At 52.3% G+C, this 14,467-nt stretch overlaps 1 protein-coding gene across 1 annotated transcript in view; it reads left to right on the top strand.

Annotated features, from left to right (window-relative positions):
* Positions 1–12,770, top strand: part of LOC144952414 (dynein axonemal heavy chain 2-like) — a 139,082-nt gene extending 126,312 nt beyond the window's left edge. The window contains exons 8-9 of the mRNA XM_078882810.1: positions 12,475–12,604; positions 12,723–12,770. Coding sequence (XP_078738936.1) covers positions 12,475–12,604; positions 12,723–12,770 — 178 coding nt within the window. The remainder of the gene's footprint in view (positions 1–12,474; positions 12,605–12,722) is intronic.
* Positions 12,771–14,467: the final 1,697 nt, after the last annotated feature.

Below are 14,467 nucleotides of genomic sequence, written 5' to 3'. Positions count from 1 at the left end.
GATGGTGGTGATGGTGGTGGTGATGGCAGCAGTGGTGGTGGTGGTCATGATTGTGGTGGTGATGGTGATGGTGGTGATGGTGGTGATGGTGGTGATGACAGCAGTGGTGGTGGTGGTCATGATTGTGGTGATGGTGGTGGTGATGATGGTGGTGGTTGTGATGGTGATGATGGTAGCAGTGGTGGTGGTCATGATTGTGGTGATGGTGGTGGTGATGGTGATGGTGGTGGTGATGGTGGTGATGACAGCAGTGGTGGTGGTGGTCATGATTGTGGTGATGGTGGTGGTGATGGTGATGATGGTGGTGGTTGTGATGGTGATGATGGTAGCAGTGGTGGTGGTGGTCATGATTGTGGTGGTGGTGATGATTGTGGTGGTGATGGTGGTGATGACAGCAGTGGTGGTCATGATTGTGGTGATGATGGTGATGATGGTAGCAGTGGTCGCTCTACACGGGGTGAGTGAGTGTGGTGGGGGGCTGGTTCTGCGCGTGTGCGTCCACAGTACAGCTGTGGTCGGTATCCATGACCACGGCAGGGCTGTGTGGAGGCTCGCTGTGCTGTCGTGGTGAGATAATAACATCGGGAATTTGGTGAACAAACACTGAGTGTGGAGAGAGGGAGCTGAGCTGAGCGAGGGAGGGAGGGAGCAGTGGTAGGAGCAAGGTGGGGGTGGTGGAATTGAATAGGATCGTCTCTTAGCTCCAACGCTAAGAGCCGATCTGACCACCTACCCCTCCCTTCCTCCCTCCGTCCGGCCATCATCACAAAGGACCCCTCTCCCCACCACCATCGCGTTGAGACACCACTCAACCCCCCCCCTCAAACCCTTCTTTCAGTTCACCCCTCCACCCCCATCGGCGATTGGAGATGGCTTGTGGCTAGGAGATGTTGACTACCTCGCCTGGTATACGGGAGGTCGTGGGTTCGATCCCGACCCTGACGACGCCTGCTGCTGCTGTAGATTTGGAGTCTGCGTCTCTCTCTCTCATCATCATCACGGTGGCTAGGAGATGTTGACTACCTCGCCTGGTGTACGGGAGGTTGGTGGGTTCGATCCCGACCATGACAATTCCTGCTACTGTATATTTGGAGTTTGCGTGTCTCTCTCTCTCTCATCATCATCATGGTGGCTAGGAGATGTTGACTACCTCGCCTGGTCTACAGGAGGTAGGTGGGTTTGATCCAGATCCTGACGATGCCTGCTGCTGTATATTGGAGTTTGCGTGTCTCTCTTTCTCATCATCATCATCACGGTGGCTAGGAGATGTTAACTACCTCGCCTGGTATACGGGAGATCGTGGGTTCGATCCCGACCCCTGACGATGCCTGCGTAGGTGGGGGGGGGGGGTGGCGAGTTGGTGGGGAGGGGGTCCCCTTGAACTCTTTGGTTGCTTCCAAAATATATAATTTAATGTTGGGTTTATCTATGGCAGTATATAGTACTGTATATGCTAAGAGAATAAAGTTTAGATGGAAGTATATTATATACTTCTTACGACGTAGAATTGTAATTTATTATTTGTTGTTAGTAACTCAGCTTATTGTAGAGTATAGTAAGTATCAGTTTATATTTTAGTTTTTTATGTAGTTTTTACTTTGGTTTTCTACGTGGTTGTTTGTTAAATGCAGCTACATATCATTAACATTCCTTCCCTTTATTAACGCTGTTCCTTGCGCCCCCCCGTGGTGCTGTTGATCCTGCATAATGCATGGGCATAATGGGACTTTGAAACCCCTCCGCCCACCTCCTACGCATTGCCCATTGGTATGCTAAATTCCTCTTCATATGCACATTCTTTTGTTAAGGCGCTCCTCCTCGCTACACCTATATAAGCTCCTAGCTTGATAATGTTCTCATTCTTCGCCTGAGGACGGCTGCTTGCGTTGTGGCCGAAACGTCGTGAGAATTGTTTTATTATGTTTTATTTTTATTATTTTATTACTTCCCTTCTACGTGACTTTACCGAAAGAACCAAGAAGATGCTTCCAAAACTTGATGTCCATCTGGGGGGGGGTCCGGGCAGGCCAAAAATCAACAACAACAACAATAGCCATTGTTTTCTCGGGTGTTATATTGGTGTAAACAACAACAACAGACAACAAGAAGATTATTTCGAGAGCCCGTCAATGCAGTGTCAATTACGGAGACGCTGTGGGGGTTTTGGTGTTCTTTAAATAGATAAATAAATAAACATGACTAAGCCGGACTGCCACACACTCACTCACACACTCACTCACGCACTCACACACGCACTCACACACTCACTCACACACTCTCACACACTCACTCACACACTCACTCACTCACACACTCACTCACTCACACACTCACACACGCACTCACACACTCACACACGCACTCACACACTCACTCACACACTCACTCACTCACACACTCACACACTCACACTCAATCACACACTCACTCATACACTCATTCACACACTCACTCATTCACACACTCGCTCACACACTCACTCACATACTCACTCACTCACATACTCACTCACACACACACACTCACTCACACACTCACTCACACACTCACACACTCACACACTCACTCACACACTCACACTCACTCACACACACTCACTCACACACTCACTCACACACTCACTCACACACTCACCCACACACACTCACACACACTCACTCACACACTCACACACTCACTCACACACTCACTCACACACTCACCCACACACTAACACACACTCACTCACACACTCACACACTCACTCACACTCAATCACACACTCACTCATACACTCATTCACACACTCACTCACACACTCACTCATTCACACACTCGCTCACACACTCACTCACACACTCACACTCACTCACACACTCACACACTCACTCACACACTCACACACACACACACGCTCACTCACTCACACACACACTCACTCACACACTCACACACACCCACATACACTCACACACACACTCACTCACACACTCACTCATTCACACACTCACACACACACACACGCTCACTCACACACACACTCACTCACACACTCACACACACCCATATACACTCACACACACCCACATACACTCACACACACACTCACTCACACACTCACTCATTCACACACTCGCTCACACACTCACTCGCACACTCACACACTCACTCACACACTCACACACTCACACACTCACTCACACACTCACACACACACACGCTCACTCACTCACACACACACTCACACACTCACTCACACACTCACACACACCCACATACACTCACACACACCCACATACACTCACACACACACTCACTCACACACTCACTCATTCACACACTCGCTCACACACTCACTTACACACTCACACACTCACTCACACACTCACACACTCACTCACACACTCACACACGCTCACTCACACACACACTCACACACTCACTCACACACTCACACACACCCACATACACTCACACACACACTCACTCACACACTCACTCACTCACACACTCACACACACACACACACGCTCACTCACTCACTCACACACACACTCACACACTCACTCACACACCCACATACACTCACTCACACACTCACACACACCCACATACACTCACACACACACTCATACCCACACACACACACCAATACCCACGTGCGTGTGCCCGTGCGTGTGTGTTGAGCCAAAGGGTCGTGCGCTGTTGCCTCCAGCAGCAGCAGCAGCAGCCACCGACGAACACGTAATGAAGGCTAAAGGCTTTCTCTCTCTCTCTCCCACTCTTTCTCATCCTCCTCCGAGAGAGAGAGGGGGAGAGAAAGAGGGACAAGTGGGGGAGAGAGTGTGGGAGAGAGATGGGGTGGGGGGTAGCTGGAGAAAAACCAATACCGTGAAGATTACACGTTGTCCGTCAGATTATCCTGTCCAGGGCTCAAGCGAGCGAGTGAGCGAGCCCGCTTCGTGTCTGGCACACGTGGCAAGGCTCTGTGTGTGCGCGTGTGTGTCTGTGTATGTGTGTGTCTGTGTGTGCGTATGTGTGTGTGTGTCTATGTGTGTGTTTGTGTGTGTCTGTGTATGTGTGTGTGTGTTTGTGTGTGTCTGTGTGTGTGTCTGTGTATGTGTGTGCGTGTGTGTCTGTGTGTGTCTGTGTGTGTGTGTTTGTGTGTGTTTGTCTGTGTGTGTGTCTGTGTGGGGGGCAGTAGTGTGTGTGTGTGTGTCTATGTGTGTGTGTTTGTGTGTGTGTGTGTACGCGTGTGTCTGTGTGTGTGTCTGTGTGTGTGTCTGTGTGTGCGTGTGTGTCTGTGTGTGTGTCTGTGTGTGTGTCTGTGTGTGTGTGAGGGGGGGTGGTAGTGTAGTAGCGGTTTTAGCGCGCTGCGCTACGAACCCGGTGACCCGGGTTCGATTCCCGCTCACGGCCAACACCAGCGACGATTATCTGAACCGGTCCTGGGCCTCCCTTAGCTCGACTCAGCCTCAAATGAGTACCTGGTGCGATGTGTAAACATCGCCACTGGGGAGACAAAGGCGGCCGGGCGTTGTGCTGGCCACCCACCCCCTCGTGTGCCGTGCCGGCCTTCATAGGTCCTCGCTAACAGCACTTGCCCCTACAGTCTGTCAAGGCTACACGGGAGATCTTTGTGTGTCTGGTCCGGCAAAAATAACCCCCTACCGGATGGCAACGCTGTCGTGGGCAGTGCCATGGGGGGAGGGCCAATTCCGATTGGCCATTCCCCCGAACCACCACAACGGCCAAATGGGGGCTCTGGGTGGGTGCGAGGGGCTGTTAAACCCTCCACCTTCAATTAATTACCACTAAACCACGATTTATAACTTTAATTAAGCTTGTGCCGGAGGCCCCGGGGGGGACAGGCGTCTATGACGTCTCCTGGCCAAACCACATTTGGCGGAGCCAGGAGACTGAATCTTTACCCTCGGGGCTCCTCCAGAAACAACGACAAGCCACGACGTGTGGCCACGTGGAATGTTTGAACGCTCACTGCGGAGGAGAGGCTGCCACTCCTCTGTCGGGAGCTGGACCGGTACCGCCTGGATCTCTGCGGTATTCAGGAGGTCCGATGGACCGGCTCTGGCTCCTGCCACCATGAGGGGTGGACAGTCCTCCACTCGGGGCAGGAGACTGTCAAACAACAGGGAGTGGCTCTTCTTCTGAACAAAAGAATGAATGGGGAGTGGGAGCGTGGCGGTGAGGTGTGGGAAGCTGTAAGCCACAGGCTACTTTGGGCTCGCCTTCCCATCAACCAGAGGTGAGTGGTGGTCGTGGTTACTTATACCCTCACCGAAGAGGAACATCTGTGGAGGGATGTAGGCAACGCCAATGAGTCAGATGCCTTCTATGACCTCCTGTCACAGGTGCTGGCTAAAGTGGCCCCTCGGGATAGAGTCATCTTGTTTGGTGACTCCAATGCCCGAGTTGGTCATGATGCTGGCACCTGGTCTGGAGTGATTGGAAGGCATGGGCCAGATCAGCTCAATAACAACGGTAGGAGGCTGCTAGATTTTTTGTGCAACCCATGGGCTTTTAATTACCAACACGCTCTTCCGGCATCGGCGCATCCACACAACATCATGGATGCATGCCGGGTCCAAGCAAGAACATCTGCTGGACTACGTATTGATGGAGCAGCGAATGCGGGCCCATGTCCTTGACACCAGGACCTACCGTGGAGCTGATCTGCCCACTGACCATCGACTTTTCATCTGTAAGATGCGCCTGCCATTCTTCCACTCCGGTGGTGGGTGTATACCCAGGACCCTATTCAAACCCATAGTGGCCTGGTCTCACCTAGCTAATGAAAGTTGCAAGCGAGAATTTAATCATCGCTTGCGGCTGTGGAAGACATCGTCCCCCACTCCTCTTGATGCCGAGGGGAAATTGGCGAGGTTTAGGACTGTGGCTCATGCAGCTGCAATGGCTGCTTTGGGTACACGGTCCAGACCTCCCCAGAGACCCTGGCTGACAGAGGAGGTGTTCAGGCTGTCTGAAAAAAAGCGACAGGCCCACTCTCATCGGCTACAGCATCCCACGTCAGTGAATGAGGAGGCTTACCGCAGCCTTCGCTCGGAGTTTCGGAGAGCCGTGAGGCGCTGCAAGGATGGGTGGTGGACGCGGGTTGCTGAGGAGATGGAGTCTGCCTCAATGGCCCGCGATCACAAATCGCTCTTTAACTCCATAAATAAAGGAACCTGCAGCGCCACACCTATTACCATCATTAGCGGGAAAAAACGGTGATCCAATCTCCGACCCCCAGGAACAGGTTTGCAGATTTGCTGAGCATTTCTGTGAGGTGTTGGGGGAGGGGAAATTCCTCAACCTAGAAAACATCGTGGCACAAAGTGGGGATGACCCTGCTGAGGCTGCGGTGCCTCAAATATTGGAAGAGGTCACCCCCTGTGAGTGGCTGGCTGAGTTGCCATCTGTTGAGGAAATATTGAAGGCGTTCCAGAGTCTGAGACCAGGAAAGGCACCGGGCAGAGATGATCTCCCAAGCGAAACGTTGAGGGAGGGTGGCGTTTGTGTACCGACTACCCTATATGACATCATAACAACAGTCTGGACCACTGGACGGGTTAAGCAGGATTGGAAGGATGCCCTGGTGGTCCCCCTCTTTAAGAAGGGGGACCGCACAGACTGTAACAACTACAGGGGCATCTCACTCCTCAGTGTGCGGGGAAAGGTCCTGGCAAGGATTATTCAACATCGCCTTGCTAGGCACGCTGAGGAGAGGCTTGCTGAGCCCCAATGCGGTTTCAGGAAAGGGCAGTCCAGCACAGATGCCATATTTTCTGTCCGTCTGCTACAGCAGAGGTGTAGGGAATTCCAACAAGACAAGACCTACATCTCTGCTTTATTGACCTGATCAAGGCCTATGATACCATCATTAGTGTGAGTGAGTGAGTGTGAGTGAGTGGAGTTTGTGTTTTCTCCCTCCCTGTTCTACAGAGTGAGTGTGAGTGAGTGAGTGGAGTTCGTGTCTCTCTCTCCCTGTGCTACAGAGTGAGTGTGAGTGAGTGGAGTTTGTGTGATCTCTCGCTCATCAACAAAAAATAACCTCCCCCCTCCCCTACCGTGCAATGTGATCGGTCAAAAAATTAACCCGTAAAAACAAAGTTTTTCACTATAAATCCTTTATATGCGTGGCGGCTAGAGTCCTCTCGTCCTCTGGCTTGAGATGGCTGCCACCTATGGGTCAGATGATTGCCTGCCACCATTAAGCAATTGGTAATTAAATATAAAAAAAAAATCCTAAAAAGTGTAAAATTTTGGAAAAAAATTTTCACGAAAATAAATTGTCACGCACAACGAGTCTGTGTGCAAAATGTCAGCTCGATTGGATCACGGGAAGTGGGTTAAAAAACGACCGAAAGATTTGCACGGTCGTAAGCGCGCAAGCAAGTGAACTTAATATAATAAAGGATTTTAAAAAAAAAATCCCCATTGCCACTAAATGACCAAATCACATCGCCCACCCCTCCTTGCCGTCACGACCTCCCTGTGAAAGTCGCGAGGAATATTTCTCCTGCCGGGCGTAGGAGCGAGCGCGGTTAATAATAATAACAGCAACAACAACGATAATCGGTCATCGTGATGATCACGATGCTAATAATAGCAGCAGTGCAAGGGGGGATACGTGAGTCACTTCGCTCGGCTTAATGAAATCAGCTTCGTGTGGTGGTGGTTTTTTTTGCGCTACAATAACAACGCGGCAGATGCTTGGAATTCCTGTACAACGTCAGATCGAGCAGTTAACACTTAACTCGAGCCCCGGGGGGAGGGAGAGTGGGTGGTATGCGTCAAGGCAAAGATGCCCCGTATAGCCATCATCACCAGCACCACCACCATCAACACTGCTGCTGCCATCACCACCACCATCATCATCATCACCACCACCACCATCAACACTGCTGCCATCACCACCACCACCACCATCATCATCAACACAACTCCCATCACCACTGCTGCCATCACCACCATCATCATCACCACCACCTCCATCATCACTGCTGCCATCACCACCACCACCATCATCATGATCACCACCATCATCACCACCACCACCTTCATCATCACTGCTGCCATCACCACCATCATCATCATCACCACCACCATCATCATCACCACCACCTCCATCACCACTGCTTCCATCAAAACCACCACCACCATCACCATCGTTACCACCGTTGTCAACACCAACACCACAATCATCACCACCACCACAATCATGACCACCACTATCACCATCAGGACCACCAAAGGCAAAGATAAAGGCCCCCCGTATAGCCTTGACAGACTGTTGGGGCAAGTGCGGTTAGCGAGTAGCACCTATGAAGGCCGGCACGGCACACGAGGGGGTGGGTGGCCAACACCACTGCGCACAGCACCGGGTGACTCATTCGAGGCTGAGTCGACCTAGGGGAGGCCCGCGACCGGTTCGGATAATCGTCGCCGGCGTCGGCCGTGAGAACGGGGATCGAACCCGGGTCGCCGGGTTCGAAGGCGCAGCTTGGCGCTGACCGCTGCACCACCGCTCCCTACAACCTCACCACCACCACCAACCAACCAACCACCAAACACCTCACCCACAACCACAACCTCCGCCCCCCGCCCTCCATTAGCAGCCATTGTCGACTGCTGGGCCCATTGTGCCCCGTTGCCCGTCAAGGCGAGGCGAGTCGAGTTCTCTAACCCCCCCCCCACGCATTCTAAACACCATTCCCTGCATGCCTTGCCTGCGTAGTGATGCGTGTGTGTGTGTGCGCGTGTGCGTGTATGTGTGCGTGCGTGTGTGTGTGTCTCTGTGTGCGTGTGTGTGTGTGTGTGTGCATGTGTGTGTCTGTGCGTGCGTGTATGCGTGTGCGTGACCGTGCGTGCGTGTGTGTCTCTGTGTGCGTGTGTGTGTGTGTGCATGTGTGTGTCTGTGCGTGCGTGTGTGTGTATGCGTGTGCGTGACCGTGCGTGCGCGTGTGTTTGTTCGTGACCGTGCCTGCCCGTGTGTGTGTGCATGCGCGTGTGTGTGGGCGCGTGCGCGTGTGTGTGTGTGCGTGACCGTGCCTGCCCGTGCGTGTGTGTGTGTGTGTATGCGTGTCCGTGCGTGCGTGTGTGTGTATGCGTGTGTGTGTAAGCGTGTGTGTGCGTATGTGTGTGTGTGTGTGCGTATGTGTGCGTGCGTGAGCGTGCGTGTACGCGCATGTGTGTGCGCGCGTGTGTGTGTGTATGCGTGTGTGTGCATGCGTGTGTGTATATGCGTGTGTGTGTGTGTGCGTGTGTGTGTATGCGTGTGTGTGTAAGCGTGTGTGTGTGTGTGCGTGTGTGTGCATGCGTGTGTGTATGCGTGTGTGTGTATGCGTGTGTGTGTAAGCGTGTGTGTGCGTGCGTGTGTGTGTAAGCGTGTGTGTGTGTGTGCGTGTGTGTGTGTGCATGCGTGTGTGTGTATGCGTGTGTGTGTATGCGTGTGTGTGTAAGCGTGTGTGTGTATGCGTGTGTGTGCATGCGTGTGTGTGTAAGCGTGTGTGTGTGTGTGCGTGTGTGTGTGTGCATGCGTGTGTGTGTATGCGTGTGTGTGTATGCATGTGTGTGCGCGCGTGTGTGTGTATGCGTGTGTGTGCATGCGTGTGTGTGTGCATGCGTGTGTGTGTAAGCGTGTGTGTGCGTGCGTGTGTGTGCATGCGTGTGTGTGTAAGCGTGTGTGTGCGTGCGTGTGTGTGTGCTTGCGCGCGTAAGGTAGCGTAGGGGTGGGGCGTGGCGTTGGCCACCCCCACCCACACCACAGGTGCTGCTCGCTGACAGCACTTGCCCCAGCAGTCTGTTGAGGCTACACGGGGTGGGAGCTTTGTCTTTTGTTTTGTTGGGCAGCACTGCGGTCAGAGCGAGTTTGTCTGTGTGAGCCAAGGTGCACCTAGCCTGGCGCAAGCGCCGTGGTGACGTCACCGCCACTTAGTGGTGAATGGCGGTTGTTGTTGTGTGTTTGCGTGTGTGTGCGTCTGTATGTTTGCGCGTGTGTGTGTCCGTCTGTGTGTATCCGTGTGTGTGTGTGTGTATGCGTATGTGTGTTTATGCGTGTGTGTATCTGTGTGTGTGTGTATGCGTATGTGTGTGTATGCGTGTGTGTATCCGTGTGTGTGTGTGTGCGTATGTGTGTGTGTTTATGCGTGTGTGTGTATGCATGTGTGTCGGGAAACATCCTGGCAAGGATTATTCAACATCGCCTTGCCAGGCACGCTGAGGAGAGGCTTGCGGAGCCCCAATGCGGTTTCAGGAAAGGGCGGTCCTGCACAGATGCCATATTTTCTGTCCGTCTGCTACAGCAGAGGTGTAGGGAATTCCAACAAGACCTACATCTCTGCTTTATTGACCTGGTCAAGGCCTACGATACCATCAGTAGACATGGGCTCTGGGCAGTTTTTCGTGCTTTCGAAGTCCCTGACCCTCTGCTCACGATCATTAAGGACCTTCATGATGGTGAGCGGACCCGGGTAAAACTACGTGGCCGGGAGTCAGAGCCATTCCCTGTACACCTTGGGGTGCGACAGGGATGTCCTCTGGCTCCCATATTATTTAACATCTATTTCGACCACGTAGTTCGTAAAGCCTTCAATATCTGTACCGTAGGAATTTCCATCTGGTACATATACAATGGGAGGCTGATCGATGCCCGGGTGCGGTCAAGGGATGGCTCCCTATTGCTCAACCACGTTATGTATGCCGATGATTTGGCAATTGCTGCTCACTCAGAGGAGAGGAGTTGGAGGCGCTGCTGCTGAACCTGGAGCTTGCCACTAAGAGGTGGGGCCTTACCATCAGCCCCACCAAAACTAAGCACCTGCCTGGGTATTTTGTACCATGGGACACTCCACCCACACAACTCCCAATCGGTGATGGGGCAGTTGTGGAGAGAGTGGAGAGTTTCCCATACCTGGGCAGCGTGCTCATGACCGGCTCCAGTTTAACAGCAGAGGTCTCACTCCGAATCAGTCGAGTGGCATTATCTTTTCATCGGTTGTGTAACGCTGTGTGGAAGCTACCTGGACTGTCGTTCTGCACGAAGCTTCAGGTCTTCTCAGCCACAGTCATTCCCTTCCTTCTCTACGCTTGCGAAACGTGGACCCCCCTAATGGAACATCTTCACCGGTTAGAAACATTTAGGCTGGCCTGCCTATGATCAATCCTGGGTTTAACCAGGTTGGATTGTGTGAGGAGCTCACAAATGCTTGAAAGATCTGGACAAAGTTCCATCGGTGAGCTCCTCCGGCAGGCAAGGCTGTGTTGGCTGGGTCATGTAGCCCGCATGCCCAGCCACCGCATGCCTAAACAGCTTTTGTTAGGCCGGATCGAGAGGGCTAAATGGGCGCGGCACGGGCTAGAGAAGAGATGGGGTGATGTGGTACAGGAGGATGTGGAGCTGAGTGGACTTGCCAATGAATGGTACCAGCGTTGTCAAGATCGGCCTCTGTGGAGGAGGCTCGTCAACAACAACGGAGGGCGGAGGAGCGACGCTCACAACAACGAGCGGAGCGCCGGGTGGCTAAAGCACAGCAAGTTGGCACAGTAGGGGGCACAGGTGGTGCATCAGCCAGTCATCTCGGTCATCTCGGTCAGTCGACCCGTGGCACCTGCTGGGTCTGCCCCGTGACCTCCTGCCAGCGGGCGTTCGACACTTCACGTGGCCTCAACGTGCACTTAGCCTGGCACATGCGTCGTGGTGACGTCACCGCCACTTAGTGGCGAATGGCGGTTTGTTGTTGTGAGTGTGTGAGTGAGTGAGCGTGTGAGTGAGTGTGTGAGTGTGTGTTAATGTGTGTGAGTGAGTGTGTGAGTGAGCGTGTGAGTGAGTGTATGAGTGAGTGTGAGTGAGTGAGTGTCAGTCTGGCTTAGTCATGTTTATTTATTTATCTATTTAAGGAACACAAAACCCCCCACAGCGTCTCCGTAATTGATGGGCTCTCGAAATCATGATCTTGTTGTTTGTTGTTGTTGTTTACACAAATATAACACCCGAGAAAACAATAGTTGTTGTTGTTGTGTGTGTGGTGTGTGTGTGTATGTGTATGTGTGTGTATGTGTGTGGGGAGCGGTAGTGTAGTGGTTAGCGCGCTGCGCTATGAACCTGGCGACCCGGGTTCGATTCCCGCTCATGGCCAACACCGGTGAAGATTATCTGAACCGGTCCCGGGCCTCCCCTAGGTCGATTCAGCCTGAAATGAGTACCTGGTGCGGTGTGTAAACATCGCCACTAGGGAAACAAAGGCGGTCGGGCGTGGTGCTGGCCACCCACCCCCTCGTGTGCCATTCCGGCCTTCATAGGTGCTCGCTAACAGCACTTGCCCCTACAGTCTGTTAAGGCTAAACGGGGGATCTTTATCTTTGTATGTGTGGTGCATCTGCCATTCATCTCAGTCATCTCAGTCGGTTGTTGTTGTTGTGGTGGTGGTGGTGTGTGTGTGACCGTGTGTCACCCCTCCTTGTGTGTGCGCTCAGCTTTCGAGCGTCCATCAAGGAGCTTGAGGTGATGATGCAGAACCTCATCAGCTCGGCCTTCGAGACGGTCACCATGGTGACGCACGGCGTGGAACTCCTGGACGTGTTCCAGCACTTGTCGTCACGGGAGGTACACACAACCAAACAACAACAACAACAAACAACAACAACAACAAACAACAACAACGGCGGCGGTGGCGGTGGTGGCGCGCTTGTCGGAGTCGTTTTCCATCGGGACCTCTGCTTAGACTGCAGGGATGGGAAGAGCTGCCAAGCGCTTTGTCATCACACCATGATCAGTAGCGACACACAACACGACACACAACACGACACACAACACGACACACAACGCAGTGTTGAGTCTATGGGTGGTGTTGAGTCTGTGGTGCAGTGTTGAGTCTATGGTGCAGTGCTGAGTCTATGGTGCAGTGTTGAGTCTATAGGCAGTGTTGAGTCTGTGGTGCAGTGTTGAGTCTGTGGTGCAGTGTTGAGTCTATGGTGCAGTGTTGAGTCTATGGTGCAGTGTTGAGTCTATGGTGCAGTGCTGAGTCTATGGTGCAGTGTTGAGTCTATGGTGCAGTGCTGAGTCTATGGTGCAGTGTTGAGTCTATGGTGCAGTGTTGAGTCTATGGGCAGTGTTGAGTCTATGGTGCAGTGTTGAGTCTATGGTGCAGTGTTGAGTCTATGGTGCAGTGTTGAGTCTATGGTGCAGTGTTGAGTCTATGGTGCAGTGTTGAGTCTATGGTGCAGTGTTGAGTCTATGGTGCAGTGCTGAGTCTATGGTGCAGTGTTGAGTCTATGAGCAGTGTTGAGTCTATGGGCAGTGTTGAGTCTATGGTGCAGTGTTGAGTCTATGGTGCAGTGCTGAGTCTATGGTGCAGTGTTGAGTCTATGGTGCAGTGCTGAGTCTATGGTGCAGTGTTGAGTCTATGGTGCAGTGTTGAGTCTATGGTGCAGTGTTGAGTCTATGGTGCAGTGTTGAGTCTATGGTGCAGTGTTGAGTCTATGGTGCAGTGTTGAGTCTATGGTGCAGTGCTGAGTCTATGGGTGGCAGTGTTGAGTCTATGGTGCAGTGCTGAGTCTATGGTGCAGTGTTGAGTCTATGGTGCAGTGCTGAGTCTATGGTGCAGTGTTGAGACTATGGTGCAGTGCTGAGTCTATGGTGCAGTGTTGAGTCTATGGTGCCATCACCACCACTATCACCATCATCACCACCACCACCATCACCACCACCACCAACCACCCAACCAGGACCACCATCGTCACCACCACCACCCCCCACGACTCCTTTATTTATTTAATTATGGTGGTGGTGGTGGTGGGGGGGTGAAAGCTTCCAGCAGGTGGGACTGAGGTCTTTGACGCGCTCACAAAGGCGCGCGCGTGCGCGCGTGCACAGACAAAGACAAAGGTCCCCCGTGTAGCCTTAACAGACTGTAGGGGCAAGTGCTGTTAGCGAGCACCTGTGAAGGCCGGAACGGCACACGAGGGGGTGGGTGGCCAGCACCACGCCCGGCCGCCTTTGTCTCCCCAGTGGCGATGTTTACTACACACCGCACCAGGTACTCATTTGAGGAGGCTGAGTCGACCTAGGGGAGGCCCAGGACCGGTTCGGGAAATTGTTGCTGGTGGTCTTGAGCCGGGAATCGAACACCCGGTTCGTAGCTTCCACGAATAATGAGGTTGTTGTTGTGTTTAGTTTGTTGTTGTTGTTGTGTTTAGTTTGTTGTTGTTGTTGTGTTTAGTTTGTTGTTGTTGTTGTTGTGTTTAGTTTGTTGTTGTTGTTGTTGTGTTTAGTTTGTTGTTGTTGTTGTTGTGTTTAATTTGTTGTTGTTGTGTTTAGTTTGTTGTTGTTGTTATGTTTAGTTTGCTGTTATGAGGTTGTTGTTGTTTACTTTATTGTTGTTGTGATTAGTTTGTTGTGTTTACTTTGTTGTTGTGTTTAGTTTGTTGTTGTTGTGTTTAGTTTGTTGTTGTTATGAGGTTGTTGTTG

This window comes from Lampetra fluviatilis, chromosome 67, assembly GCF_964198595.1.
Source record: "Lampetra fluviatilis chromosome 67, kcLamFluv1.1, whole genome shotgun sequence".
Lineage (NCBI taxonomy): Eukaryota > Metazoa > Chordata > Hyperoartia > Petromyzontiformes > Petromyzontidae > Lampetra > Lampetra fluviatilis.
Note: the sequence above shows the minus strand (reverse complement) of the source record. Positions and strands in the feature narration are given on the sequence as shown.